We start from the raw sequence: 13022 nt of genomic DNA, 5'->3' as shown, positions 1-13022 counted from the left end.
GGTAAGTCAGAATTCAGGATGTACACTATAAAGCATAACCCAGTTGAATCTAAGAATGTAGAGTACCAGACATACAAGTCATCATTAACTTTGTGTGAGAGGACTTGCTCCATTTTAATTTTGCCATCTTGTGGTTCTGAAAGTTTTTCGCTTCTGGACCATTATCTTAAAAATACATAACGATTCGCTTTTATCTGTAGTATTCAGGTTGTTCTTTGCCATAATACAAGTAGTAAACCAGTAGCTATAGAGATCTAAATGCAAATCATGGAGTAAAATGTCATTCCAAAATTCAGTGAAGCTCATGATCGCTCTTAGGTCACAATATTACATATTTCATAGTTGTATGAGAATGTGCAAGATGGCTCTGTCTCCCATTTTGATAAGGAACGAACTTTGAATTAATATTCAAATCCCGCAAATCAAATCTCCATAGAGACTGCATGCTCTTAACTACTGTGACTCTGGAAGATGTTTCTTGAAATAATATATTTTGGTTTTCCAGGTTTTGGGTCCTTTGTGGAGAAGACTGTTATGCCATACATAAGTACGACTCCAGCCAAGCTGCTGAATCCTTGTACTGGAGAAAATAATTGCACTAGTCCTTTCAGCTATAAGAACGTGCTCAAACTCACCAGTGATGGGAAGCAGTTCAATACTCTTGTAGGGCAACAGCAAATTTCTGGAAACCTGGATTCTCCTGAAGGAGGTTTTGATGCCATAATGCAAGTTGCTGTCTGTGGTGTAAGTGTAGTTCTATGCTGATCTTTCTAAATCGCAGAGTGGTTAATCCAGAGGCTCCTCTTTTCTTTTAAAAAAATCTGTTTTATCTGCAAAATTCAAAAGATAAAATTCAAGACCAGGCAGAAACCTGGCAGATGCTTTTTAAAATACAGCGGCGCAGAGTATTACACATGGGTAACAAAAACACGTACTATAAATAAAAAATAGGAAACGCCGAACTCGAAGAGGCTACTTATGAAACTTAAGTGTTTGTTGAGACATTTACATCCTCTAGTCAGTATAGAGATGCAATAAAAAGGCAAACACTGTCAGGATTTATGGTTAAAAGCATAGAATTTATGTAAAAAGGTGCAGTGGTAAAGTTGTACAGTGCACTTGTAAGACCTCATTTAAAAATATGGAGAATTGCGGTCCATACGTTAGGAAATAGGGTAACTATAAATATTGCTGCTCTGGAATCTGTCCAGAGAAGACCAACCAGATTCGTGGGCTTTGGAGAGTGTTGTACACTGATAGGCTGAAAAAGCTGAACCTTTGTAGTCTCAAACAGGTTAATGAGGGGACCTGATTCAAGTATTCAAAATCCTCAAAGACATCTTCAGAATGAACACTGAAACACAAACCACTGAAAACAAGTGGAAAAACAAGTGAAAACTACCAAGAAGTGCAGTTAAAACCAAGATGGCTTTGGTACACAAAGGATTGTGGGAGAAACAAACTATTCTGCCTTGTTATCGATATCCTGGCTTCCTTCAAGAAACAGTTGATGAGATCCTTGGCTTGATTAGATACTTACCATCAAACAGATTCCATGAGCCAAATGACCTAACGTTTGTAACCTTCATGTTCTTAAAATAGATTTTATCTATAGGTTTGATTTTATCAGTTGGGCTCTTATGTAGACATCTGCCTTATTCTTGTGGAGTTCCATGCCTCTTTGGAACCTGCTACCAAGAACGGATTGATTGGACTATTCTCATGATGATTTGTTCCAGAGTTTTTTTTTTATTTCATAGTTTTATAAACCAAAGGAATCATTTTACATTCCAGAATTAAAGCCCGTCTAAAACATGACTTGGACTGTTTGTCCATTGTCCAGCATGACTGCTTGATTAAAGAATGATTCAACAGCTGAGGACAGATTTTCACATTTTTGTTAACTTTTCTATTTTATGAAAATGATCACAGGCAATTAACATTCTAGTCAGGGCATTTTTTTAAAATACTTTCAATTCAATCAGACTATACTTTTGAAGAGTATCTTTCTATTCCAAGACTGTTGCAGAGAATTTCCAATGCAGTTGAAGTTGTCCACAAACTGCCCCGAAAGAGTTTTACAAGGATGAGGCAAAGTTCTGAACTCGGCAGGAAGTAACAGCAGAATGATAACGTAGGGAAATCAGGCTGCTGTTCAAGGGTCTCTGTGGCCCCTCCCTGTAGTTAAACATGGTGCTTCCTTATTTAGTCTGCTTCTTTTTCTAGCAGCCATTAATGTAAGTGTGTTTGCCTTAGCTTCAGGCACAGATGCACCAACAGCCTTCAATTGCCAAGATAGGAAGATTCACTTAAATGGCTTTTGTAACCCACATCGGAATGGTCACCAGAATTTCACACCGTGCTGATCAAGTTCCCTCAGATTTCAAATCAGTGGGACAAGAAAAGGGTTTGAATCGCACCTTCCTCTCCTGCAGTGATAGGGCAGCTTCTGTTACCCAACAGGAAGTAGTTGGCACTAAACCTGCCGAGTTGCATATCTGAATTGTTTTTCACCACGATCAGTTGTGAAATTGGAATTGTTTACTCCCCATCAGTTTTAGGTTCATGCTAATGCTGCATTTTAGTTATTTGTTTTAAATCTGGGTGACAGTTGAGTTCCTCAGTTCCATATGGGTGTGGTCTTGTTTTGTGCCGTCTCCCAGGAGCACATTGGCTGGAGGAACGTCACCCGTCTGCTGGTGTTCTCCACTGACGCTGGGTTCCACTTCGCCGGAGATGGAAAACTGGGAGGAATTGTTTTGCCGAATGATGGAAGGTGTCACCTGGAGAATAACATGTACACGATGAGCCACTACTATGTATGTACCTCTGAGTTTTTGATTTGGTGCTTTCCATAATACTCTGCTGCCCACCACTTCAGATTAGGTGGCCTGTTAACCAAAAGGCTTTATACAACCATTACAGTGAGGGCTGAAAGAGAATGAATATAGGTATCAGACGTCATGTCAATTTAAGCTTCATCAAAGTAGAATTCTAAATATGAAAACCTTAAGAGATCTCTCATAACGTAAATTTAGTTTAAGTGGTATTTGCGCCCTGTCGACTCTAAACACACACACAATTAGGAACAAGTAAAGGTTTATTCCATGCTGAAAAGAGAAGCAAGGAAACACAAGGTTTCGGCTGTGGAGTCTTCTTTGGGTGGGAGGCACACAATTGCACACAATTAGGGCTAACTAATTGCACAACAAATTAATTCTAACAGTCAAAACACTCATAAATAGAAACCTGGCAAGTGAAACATTGACTAGAAGATATAAATCCTACCCATTTGCCTCATCTATTTTGATTCATTATATAGGAAAGCATGAGTTCCTATAATTGTGTGCTGCAAAATGGAGTGAAAATGGGAATAATGCTAATGGCTAATGATAAGCCAAAAAGCAAGCATGCTAAAGTTAAGACTTCTTTGATATTCATGGTGATGTTTGGAGATGGTAGATCTAACTAGAATGACATTGGATTTTTTTGTGACAAGCTGTAATTAAATTGTTGAAAGATCCATAGGCTAGGTAAAATAGTGTGTCTTGTTAGTATTTTGGACATAATTTGTATTAAGATGTTTTTGTGGTTACTTTTTTCAGGACTACCCCTCAATTGCTCACCTGGTTCAGAAATTGAGTGACAACAATATTCAAACAATCTTTGCCGTCACTGAAGAATTCCAACCTGTCTACAGGGTAATTTTTTTTAAGTGGGAAGTGTCATATGATGTAAATTTCCTTCTGAAACAATTGTCCACACTGTTAAATTCACAACAGCAAGTCTGCTGTTTTCACAAAAAAACATCTGTTTCTGTACATGCTTTTAATGTTGGAAAGGATCCAGGTTTTTGTAGGCCTGTGGAATGTCTTAGCAGCCTCATCTGATCTTGATTAAAGTGTTTGTACCTAGAAATGTTCCTTTTTGTTGGAAACATTTGTGGTGGCAGTTTGATTTTTGAAGAAAATTAATGTCCTTGTGAGGACAGTAAATGTTGATTACAGATTTTAAATCCACAGGCTAGAATGGAATGTCTCTTTTTGTGCATATTCTGAGACTTGGCTTAAAATACATTTGCAGCAGTGCCACAACACTAAAAATACATTCTAATTCTGCACTCTGTGTACACCACTATATTTCAGAGTAATTTGTTGAAACCTCTAAGCAAAGTGTCACATTTATTTGGGGGAAGAAATGCATTGTTTTTAAAACATTGTTTTTTGTGTAAGGTTTAATGTATGTTTTTGACCTCTAGGAACTGAAGAACCTTATTCCAAAGTCTGCAGTAGGAACCCTATCTGCCAACTCCAGCAATGTTATCAATCTGATCATCGATGCTTATAATGTAAGTATGCATTTCATTCTAAGAATTATCTTTAAGATGCAGGGCAGGTATTGTTTAAGTGCAGAAGGTTTATAAACTGATTTTTACTGCGGCAAATCTTCTATTTATGAAAGAACAGTCGACCTTCTTAAAACTTGGATAACTCTGGCTTCAATACCACCATAGACTGGATCTAGGTTCTACTGACTGTCACTTACAGCCTTGGTTAAGAGGGAAATGTGTATGGAAGATTTAATAATGTTTCATTATTAAAACTTTTTAGGGTGGGATTCTGACTTAGAAGCATTGTTATAATCCCACAGATAACTGTTTTTTGCAAGGGTAGCTATGTGGCCTTTGAAGTGCACCGTTACATTTTTACTATACAGGAGATTGGCCGTACTAAAGTAGTAGCGTAGTGTTGCAGGTACACGGAAGCCATTTCCACCGAATTTCAAGGAAATGACATTTATGGCTCTTCTGTTCTGGCCTGTAGTCTCTGTCTTCAGAAGTCATCCTTGAGAACAGCAAGTTGCCAGATGGGGTATCGATTAAGTATGTGTCGCACTGCAAGAATGGGAACGTTGGTGAAGGAGAAAATGGACGAAAATGTTCAAATATTTCCATTGGAGATGAGGTACGCCAAGTTACTGCATACAGTTGCAGGGTCTTTAGTGTCTTAAAGATCTGTTATTCATGTATATTACTATATTATAATATTAGATATGTTAAGTATCTCCTGCAAGATGTATGTTTTATTGGTTGTGTCGGCAAGCGCAACTGTTACTGCCTTGAGTTCTAGTTCAGTCAGGTCAAGTCATTCCTAGGGTTGTCTTCTCTGCAATCATTTTTTTTCTTTAATTGGAGCAAATTGTAAGTCGTGAGAAGAGAAGAATAATTGAGATTTGAAGAACTGGCGCGTCATGTCTGACAGATGGGGTACTGTGTTCTGTTACCTAGTTTCGATTCCCCTTTTTGACAGGCACCTTGGATTATTTTAGGGCTGGTTTTAACTGCTGCTTTAAATACTGGAGTTCTTCTTGAGCACATTTCTCTTTTCAAGGCGCGTGCGTTAAACATTCGGGTACTTTTTGTTCTAGGTGACGTTCAACATAAGCATCACCGCTCACAAGTGTCCAAAAAACGGGCAGAAAAATGAGACCATCAAGATCAAGCCCCTGGGCTTCACGGAGGAGGTGGAAATTGTTCTTAATTTTATCTGCGAGTGCCAGTGTCATGATGCCGGAGTACCCAACAGCCCCCTGTGCAATAATGGCAATGGGACCTTTGAGTGTGGGGCGTGCAGGTGGGTAACCTGGGCCTTTCTCTGTGCTGGTTGCTTTGCCTCGGCATGCAAGAACGTCTTCAATAAAATTCAGTTTATTCATTCCTCTTTTCAGATTAACAGCACGTGCTATGGAGCAGAAATTCCTGTAAATTATTTATTTTGGGTACAGCGCAACTGCTGTTTGATCCAGCATGTTGAAGGGGGTTTTTTTGTTAATTAGCAAATGTTTTTGTCTTAAAGTGAATCCACTACAAAACGCATGGCTACCCCTCCGGTGCTTTTGATTGCACTGTTTAGGTGCATCCCTCTGCTTGATTGTCTTGCTCTTTATCAGTTAAATAAGTCTAGAAAAAAAGTTGGTGTACTGCTGGAATGCAATGTACCACTGCTGTGCTTTTTGTTGAGTTTATATATAGTACCGCCATGCTGTGATTTTAGTAAAATTTTAGTAAATTTTAAGTTAACCCTACAATACTGCTTACTTTCATCTGACGAAAACCTTATTCTTCTGTGATTTTACCCCTTTATGAATATTTTCCTCTAGTCTGAAGTAATCCAGCACTTACCAAGGAATGAAAATCAACCCAAGATGGCCATTTTTGTTATTGTCTGCACTTCCTTGGTAATAGGCAGCTGTAACAGTTCAGCCACTCAGACCTCCAGTGTCGGCCGTGCGGGCAGCGCGTCGTGGGTCGCGCGTGCGCTGAGTCCCGTCTGTGCCTTGTCCGCCATGTGTCCCAGGTGCAACGAAGGCCGCATCGGCAGGCAGTGCGAGTGCAGCACGGAAGAGGTCAACAGCGACGACCTGGACGCCAACTGCCGGAAGGACAACGGCACGGACATCTGCAGCACCAACGGCGACTGCATCTGCGGGGAGTGTGTGTGTAAGAAGAGGGAGAACCCGGCCGAGATCTACTCGGGCAAATACTGCGAGTGTGACAACTTCAACTGCGATAGGTCCAACAACCAGATCTGTGGAGGTACGTTTCCTGTGCCTTTGTGTTTTGCCAAATTTAAATACATTTGTGACCTTGACTTTGTTACTTTTTTAATACGTGTAACCGTGGTTGCTAATTGGGCATTTAGGTATTGGTAGTAGAAAATATCAATATATACATCCAGCTCAGGGTTTGATATTTGAGTCACCAGAGCTTTTCCCTTGAAGCTATTTTCTCAATACTGTTCATCACTTTCTCCTTTAAAATGATTTTCTGACGGGTAGCACTTGCAGTTAACGCAAAAAAATCTAGATCTGCTGCTGCTTTGACTATTTTCGGTTCATCCATATGCTTTAATGATAATGTTTACCAGCTTCTGCTAAAATGTGACAGCAGTAAAGATAATTAGGCTGCCTTGCATCTTTATTTTTGTCGTATTAAATGTTGTAGTTTTCCTAAGAAAGCAGTTGCATTAGGAAGGCAGTAAATGTACACCATTAAATATTACAGTATTGCAAACCCAGAAGAAATACACTGAATAATTGTCAGTGGAGTGTGAATTATCGTGCTTAAAATAGTCTACAAATTAAAAATGGAAAGAAATTCTATTTCTAAAATTGCCTGGTCAGGTTTTATGCTATTCCATTAAGCAAAAGTAAAAAGTGATAAAAGTGCAAATCAGTCTTTAAAATGTCTTGTAATGGCAAATTTGTGGAATAAGGTTACATCAGTGCAGCTGTATGAATTAAAGATATATGGTTTCTTCAAAAGTGTACATGAGATCCTTTGATGTGGAAATTAGACATACATTATATAATTGATATATAGACTTGTATATTAGACATCTTTAAGGAGCACCTCAGTAATAAAACTTGGGTTTGCGCACCACTACCTGTAAACTAGCTTCAAACCCTGATCCAACTTAAAATGCCTGACATGCAGTATCTTATGTAGTGAACAACAAGTCTTGCCCTAGTTGATCACAGCTTCAGTCCCACTCTCGTTATGTGCTGTGCAAAGATTGTAGTGCGTGGTTTGTTCTAAAACCACTACACCCTGCTTTGTCATAAATAGAAAGTGATCTGGTATCTGAGGGATTTCAGTACCGTGTGAAATATAACCTTTTAGCTGTTCGCAAACAGTGCTTTGTCTACTGGACTGCAGCCGAGCAGATCAAGGCGAATGACTTTTTTTTTTTTGCATATGCAATATTCTGGTTATGAGCTTCAAGGGTTATTCACTACTTTAAAAATATAACTACCCCATATAAATGTATGTAAATACAAGAAACACCATATGAAATCATTCTTGGTAGCGTAGCTTAAAACCAGTTTAGGGGGAGTGCGGAAGATCTCATGTTTCTTGAACTGCTTTCTGCAGGACACGGTGACTGTGTCTGTAGGGTGTGCGTATGCCACCCCAATTACACTGGCAGTGCCTGCGACTGCTCACTGGACAACACCACGTGCCTGGCATCCAATAAGCAGATCTGCAATGGCAGAGGGACCTGTGAATGTGGTACCTGCAAGTGCACCGATCCCAAATTCCAGGGGCCCACCTGCGAGATATGCCCGACATGCCCTGGGGTTTGCACGGAGCACAAGTAAGTTCTCCTTTTTTTCCCCTTGAAACGTACAACCAGTCACAGTCTCTTTTATAGATGGAGTCTGTGGCTTGGAGGAGTGAGGCGAGTTAGGTTACATACCAGAATAGTATAGCCCTCTTAAATATCATAGGCCAGACAGCTTGGCAGCTATAGAAATGAGCGCACTTGACCGTTTTATTTAAGTGCCCTTACATTTTTTTTTTTAGGCTTTAATTCCCATGTTCAAATTCGATTGACCTGTGTTAGGATTGTTGTGGTACGTGAAATGAAAACTCTTGAGATTCGACTGATGGCTCAGCACTGCTTCTATGTGAAAAGGGAGCCGGGGGGGGAGAGTTTGAAATCAGCATTGGGATTGAAAGCTTTCCCTCCCCGTTTCTTGTATAGAAATGCGGAGAAATGCAGTCTTTGTCCGAAACAGAAAGAAAAAGGCCCTTTAAAACCAGTAACAATGATCTGAAGTGCTTTGTTTTAAGCAAACCGCTTCCAAACCACTGTGTAGGCTCTTAAAAGTGCAACCTGAAGGCTTTTAGCAGCGACTTCCTTCTGTCAACACCCCTCTGACAGAATTATCTCCAGGAAGTGGGTGGTGCAGTCTGTAAATCCTAAAATGAGAAAACCTGGGACTGAGGCAACCACAGTTCATTTCTCCTTTTTGGCCTTATCGGGAGAACAGTTTGTAATAGTATGGTAATAAATTACAGTTACGGCCCCAGAGGTGGCCGTCGGGTTCGGGTGAGCTGCGCACGATTTTCTTTCCTGTCCGTTCCGGTGCCCTCAGTGCCAGGTTGTGTGCGGGTTTTAAAAACCGGGGGTCTCACTCGGCTCGCGCGTCTCTCTCCCCGTCTCCGCAGGGACTGTGTGCACTGCATGGCTTTCAAGACGGGCGAGGAGAAGGAGAAGTGCGAGAAGGACTGCAACTATTTCACCCTCATCAAGGTGCAGGACCGCGATAAGCTGCCCCAGCCTGTCCAGTCCTTCCCCCTGATGCACTGCAAAGAGAGGGACGCCAATGACTGCTGGTTCTATTATACCTATGCCGTCAACAACAACTCTGAAAAAATAGTCCATGTGGTTGAGAAACTAGGTGGGTATTACGAGTCTTGGAAGGGTGGGGCTGACATGGTATTTCCCTTTTCTTGTGGTGTGTCCTTATAGTTTTTTTCCCTTCCCTTTATAAAATGAAAGCCCCGTTTCTGACAGGAAACCCAAAAAGAAACGAATAGGCCTTACAAGCCTGAATATTTAGCTTCCAGATCTGCGCATTTGTTCCGACTGAATAAGATGCAGAAATGTGATGAAAATCAGGATTTAAAAAAAGTTTTGGGTGAATAAGGGGCCCCATTGTTTTGCTGTTAATCTGCCTCCAGCCAAAAACTGCTACTCATCTTGTTTTTAACATTTATTTACACTTGAGATATTCAGGAATGTCGTTTGCTGTATACATGATGCTGTCAAGATTTTGTGTAATCTTTATTACAACATGACAGCAAAAATGTCCTTCTTTTTAAAAAGACTCGGTATAGACTACGCTTAAACAGTTTGTCGCAGAGGTGCATTAAATTGAACAAATGATTTCAGTTCCTGTATTGCCCCAGAAGTATGTATTTACAAATCCAGCAAAACATCATTTCCAACCAAACTTGAAAAATCCACTTTAGTCACTTGCGTTTTCTAACCCCATATATGATAGTATCGATTGTGGGCGTGATAGTGGTAATGTTCACATGTTACTACACCTATGACCGAAGCCAGGGGCTACATGCATTAGTCACGACTGAACTAAGATGCCACAAATGACCCCGAGTTAAAAGGAAGCAGCCATTGAGATGCAGAAGGTAAGAATGTCAGTATCGGGTGTCGCCGAACACCATGATGTGCACCAGTGGACAATATTACACCTGCAGTAAGACCTTCTGGATGGGTGCGCTTCATGACTGACCACGGCCAGTGCCGACAGGGATTGGCATATTCTATTGACCCCACTTAGTCACCTGACGAGCTCGTTAGCACTGAGCCTTGGCGTGTGAATTAGAGTATGCTTTCCCGGAGACAGAGAAGGTCATTTAATGTCAATGCCATGTCTGGTGTGCGCATTTCCAGTCACTAATGGATGACACTCCGGGTATTTCACTCATTCATTGAATAACTTCTATATTTAACTTCCCTTCATCTGATAATAGGTTTGACCGTTACTGTGCAATAAGTGCCCAACATTAGACAACAATAAGACAACATTTATGTGCAGTCCTTTTTTTTTGCCAGTGTTTTTATTTTGTTTATTGAAATGCCTCTCGGTATACACTCATACTCCGGTATATGAACCTAATTCATTCCTGAAAATCTGTTTGGAAGGCAGGAGATTGTAAATCGAACATGAAAATTCCTCCCCCTTCCGAACCGAAGACAAGTTCACTCCAAAACCACTCTAAACATATAATATCATACAGCCGGTTATAACAAGCTTAGTGAACAACACAGTTCTACTCAAATAAGCCACCTATAGTTGTAAGGTGATATATTTACATTTTTCATTCTTTTGCAATAGATCGCTATCCAAGTGATCGGCTAGAGCAATGTGCCTACTGTTGTCGACTATTAGACTAAAGAAATCAACATGAAAAATAATAAAACCTAGTCAGAATTAAAGTACGTGAAACAAGCAAACACTTCCTTAGGGCCCTTAATGAACAGCAACTATTTAACACAAAAAAACACTGAAATTGAGAGCTAGGCTTTCGCTGTGATTGTAAACAAAGGACTGCTGCCTCACGGCGTCCTTTACCGCAATGCCTTGCACCCGCGCAGAAACAAACAGCTGTTTGGTGGTTCTATTAGTGAAATTCTAAGTTCGGACTAGTGAAATTTTAGTTCTTGGATAGAATGACAAGGTACAAATTCTTCATGTTCGGATTATCGAAAATTCGTTTACCGAACGTTCTTATTCCAGGGTATGAGTGTATACCGTTTGCTCAGAACCACAACTTGTGTTAAAAAAGAAAACCGAGGAGTTGTTCGTAGAGTCGAATTCTCACTCACGCCTTGCTCCACTTCTCCCCCGGGTGAACAGAATGCCCCGCGGGCCCTGACATCATCCCCATCGTGGCCGGCGTGGTGGCGGGGATCGTGCTCATAGGCCTCGCCCTCCTCCTCATCTGGAAGCTGCTCATGATCATCCATGACCGCAGGGAGTTCGCCAAGTTCGAGAAGGAGAAAATGAACGCTAAGTGGGATACGGTGAGTTTTTACTGTCTGGTGCTGTCAAAAGGATTTACATTTCAAAATGTTTCTTGAAGGAGGGGAGCCATTTCTACCTAGTTCACATTTTGTATTTTGAAATACCATTTTAATTTCATTACAAGGGGCCTCTGCACTACAACCGCAGACCCACCTTTTGGTATTGGCACCTCTCGCACTTGTTTTCTTTTTAAAGTTATGTTATATATTTGCATACTTCTTTATAGGAAGGTATATTTCAATCAACTCCCAAAGGAAAGAGCAGAGATTCCTTTGCAGACTTTGTGCTGGAAAACTCCAGTTTCTAGAAGATCTGGGCGCAGCACAGTAAAGTTGCTTTATAAACAGCACAAACATTAAAACCCATTTGAAAGTGAATTTCGCATTTGAGTGTAACATTTGTGCTGCTTTTGTTCCCAAGGTATATCGCCTTATGTCTTCAGGGATGTAAAATCACTCAACCCTCCCCCAGAACGGTTTAGGATGACTAAACCATTCTCAGTCATTTTGTCCACCATCTGTGCTATTTGCTGATTCGTTGAAAGCAGCATCTGAGGTGCTTTTCTTTCCTGGATATGGTGCCTTTTTTAAGGGTGGCGATGTCATTCAGCCCCCTTACAACAGCAACAAATCAGATGACTCCCTGACAAGAGAAAGCGCTATAAGTCAAAAAATGAAAACGCCTCAGACGCAGCTTTCAACAGCAGAAACCGGCACCGATGGCGCACAACGAATTAGGCCGGTTCGGTTCTTATTCGTCGGGGGGGGGAGTGACATCATATCCCCAAAGAAATAAGGCGCTACTGTATATCTCAGGAATGAAAGCATCACCAATACTATTTTCAGTGGCATAAATGGAGCACAAACGAATGTGGTGGGCCTTATTCTTTGTGCCGTTTGTCATGGTGTCAGCATCACTGATATGTTTGATACTCATTGAGTTACTGCTGCCCTCTGTAGTTTGTATCCCATTATTATACACGTGGAGCTTAAGGTTTTTAACATGGTTCCAATTTGATTATCCTGTAATGTTATGGCAAATTAAGCTGGTAAAATTGCACATAAGTTGTCAAATGCCATCGTTGTCCCTCTTAATTTGAAAAACAATAGTTTAGAACTATTAGACATCTATTAGACAATTTTTTTTAGGACTGGAAGATCTTGCCTCTTTTTTACCAATTTCTATAGTAAATTAAAATAGGTTGAAGTCTAAACTTAAGTTCACAATGACAATTTGCTTTCTAGATGTCTTTCTTCATGGTATACTGCTATTTTCTTGTATTCTGGGGTTGTACCTTTGTTAATCTAGAAAATTTTAGATCCTTTCCTGTTAAAGCCTGAAAAAGGTACCAACAAATCATACAACACATATGATATGCAGGAGCTCCAGAATGTGGCTGTTTTCATCTCTTTAATCACTCCATGTTTTTTTCAAATGTCTCCGACTATCCTGTCTTTTGTCATCCATGACCTGTTTCTTCACCAGTTCTTTTTAAACCTCTCACATTTTCTGCCCTTAGCAAGAGAATCCAATATACAAGAGTCCTATTAATAGGTTCCAGAACCCAAGCTATGGACGTAAAGCTACGGCTCTCTAAGTCTCAGTTTGTATTTCTTTCCTTTCCA

The 13022-nt window shown here is 40.4% G+C and overlaps 1 protein-coding gene across 2 annotated transcripts in view; it reads left to right on the top strand.

Annotated features, from left to right (window-relative positions):
* itgb1a (integrin, beta 1a) overlaps window positions 1-13022 on the top strand; it is a 43335-nt gene that overhangs the window by 26049 nt on the left and 4264 nt on the right. The window contains exons 6-16 of one of the 2 annotated variants that reach the window (XM_088919455.1): window positions 506-744; window positions 2664-2819; window positions 3606-3701; window positions 4259-4348; window positions 4824-4964; window positions 5428-5633; window positions 6357-6595; window positions 7934-8156; window positions 9014-9246; window positions 11230-11396; window positions 12917-13000. In XM_088919455.1, coding sequence (XP_088775581.1) covers window positions 506-744; window positions 2664-2819; window positions 3606-3701; window positions 4259-4348; window positions 4824-4964; window positions 5428-5633; window positions 6357-6595; window positions 7934-8156; window positions 9014-9246; window positions 11230-11396; window positions 12917-12994 — 1868 coding nt within the window. In that variant the 3' untranslated portion in view covers window positions 12995-13000. The remainder of the gene's footprint in view (window positions 1-505; window positions 745-2663; window positions 2820-3605; window positions 3702-4258; window positions 4349-4823; window positions 4965-5427; window positions 5634-6356; window positions 6596-7933; window positions 8157-9013; window positions 9247-11229; window positions 11397-12916; window positions 13001-13022) is intronic. The other variant, XM_088919456.1, reaches the window with a different exon arrangement.

This window comes from Atractosteus spatula, chromosome 6 (genome assembly GCF_055471065.1).
Source record: "Atractosteus spatula isolate fAtrSpa1 chromosome 6, fAtrSpa1.hap1, whole genome shotgun sequence".
NCBI classification, from domain to species: domain Eukaryota; kingdom Metazoa; phylum Chordata; class Actinopteri; order Semionotiformes; family Lepisosteidae; genus Atractosteus; species Atractosteus spatula.
Note: the sequence above shows the minus strand (reverse complement) of the source record. Positions and strands in the feature narration are given on the sequence as shown.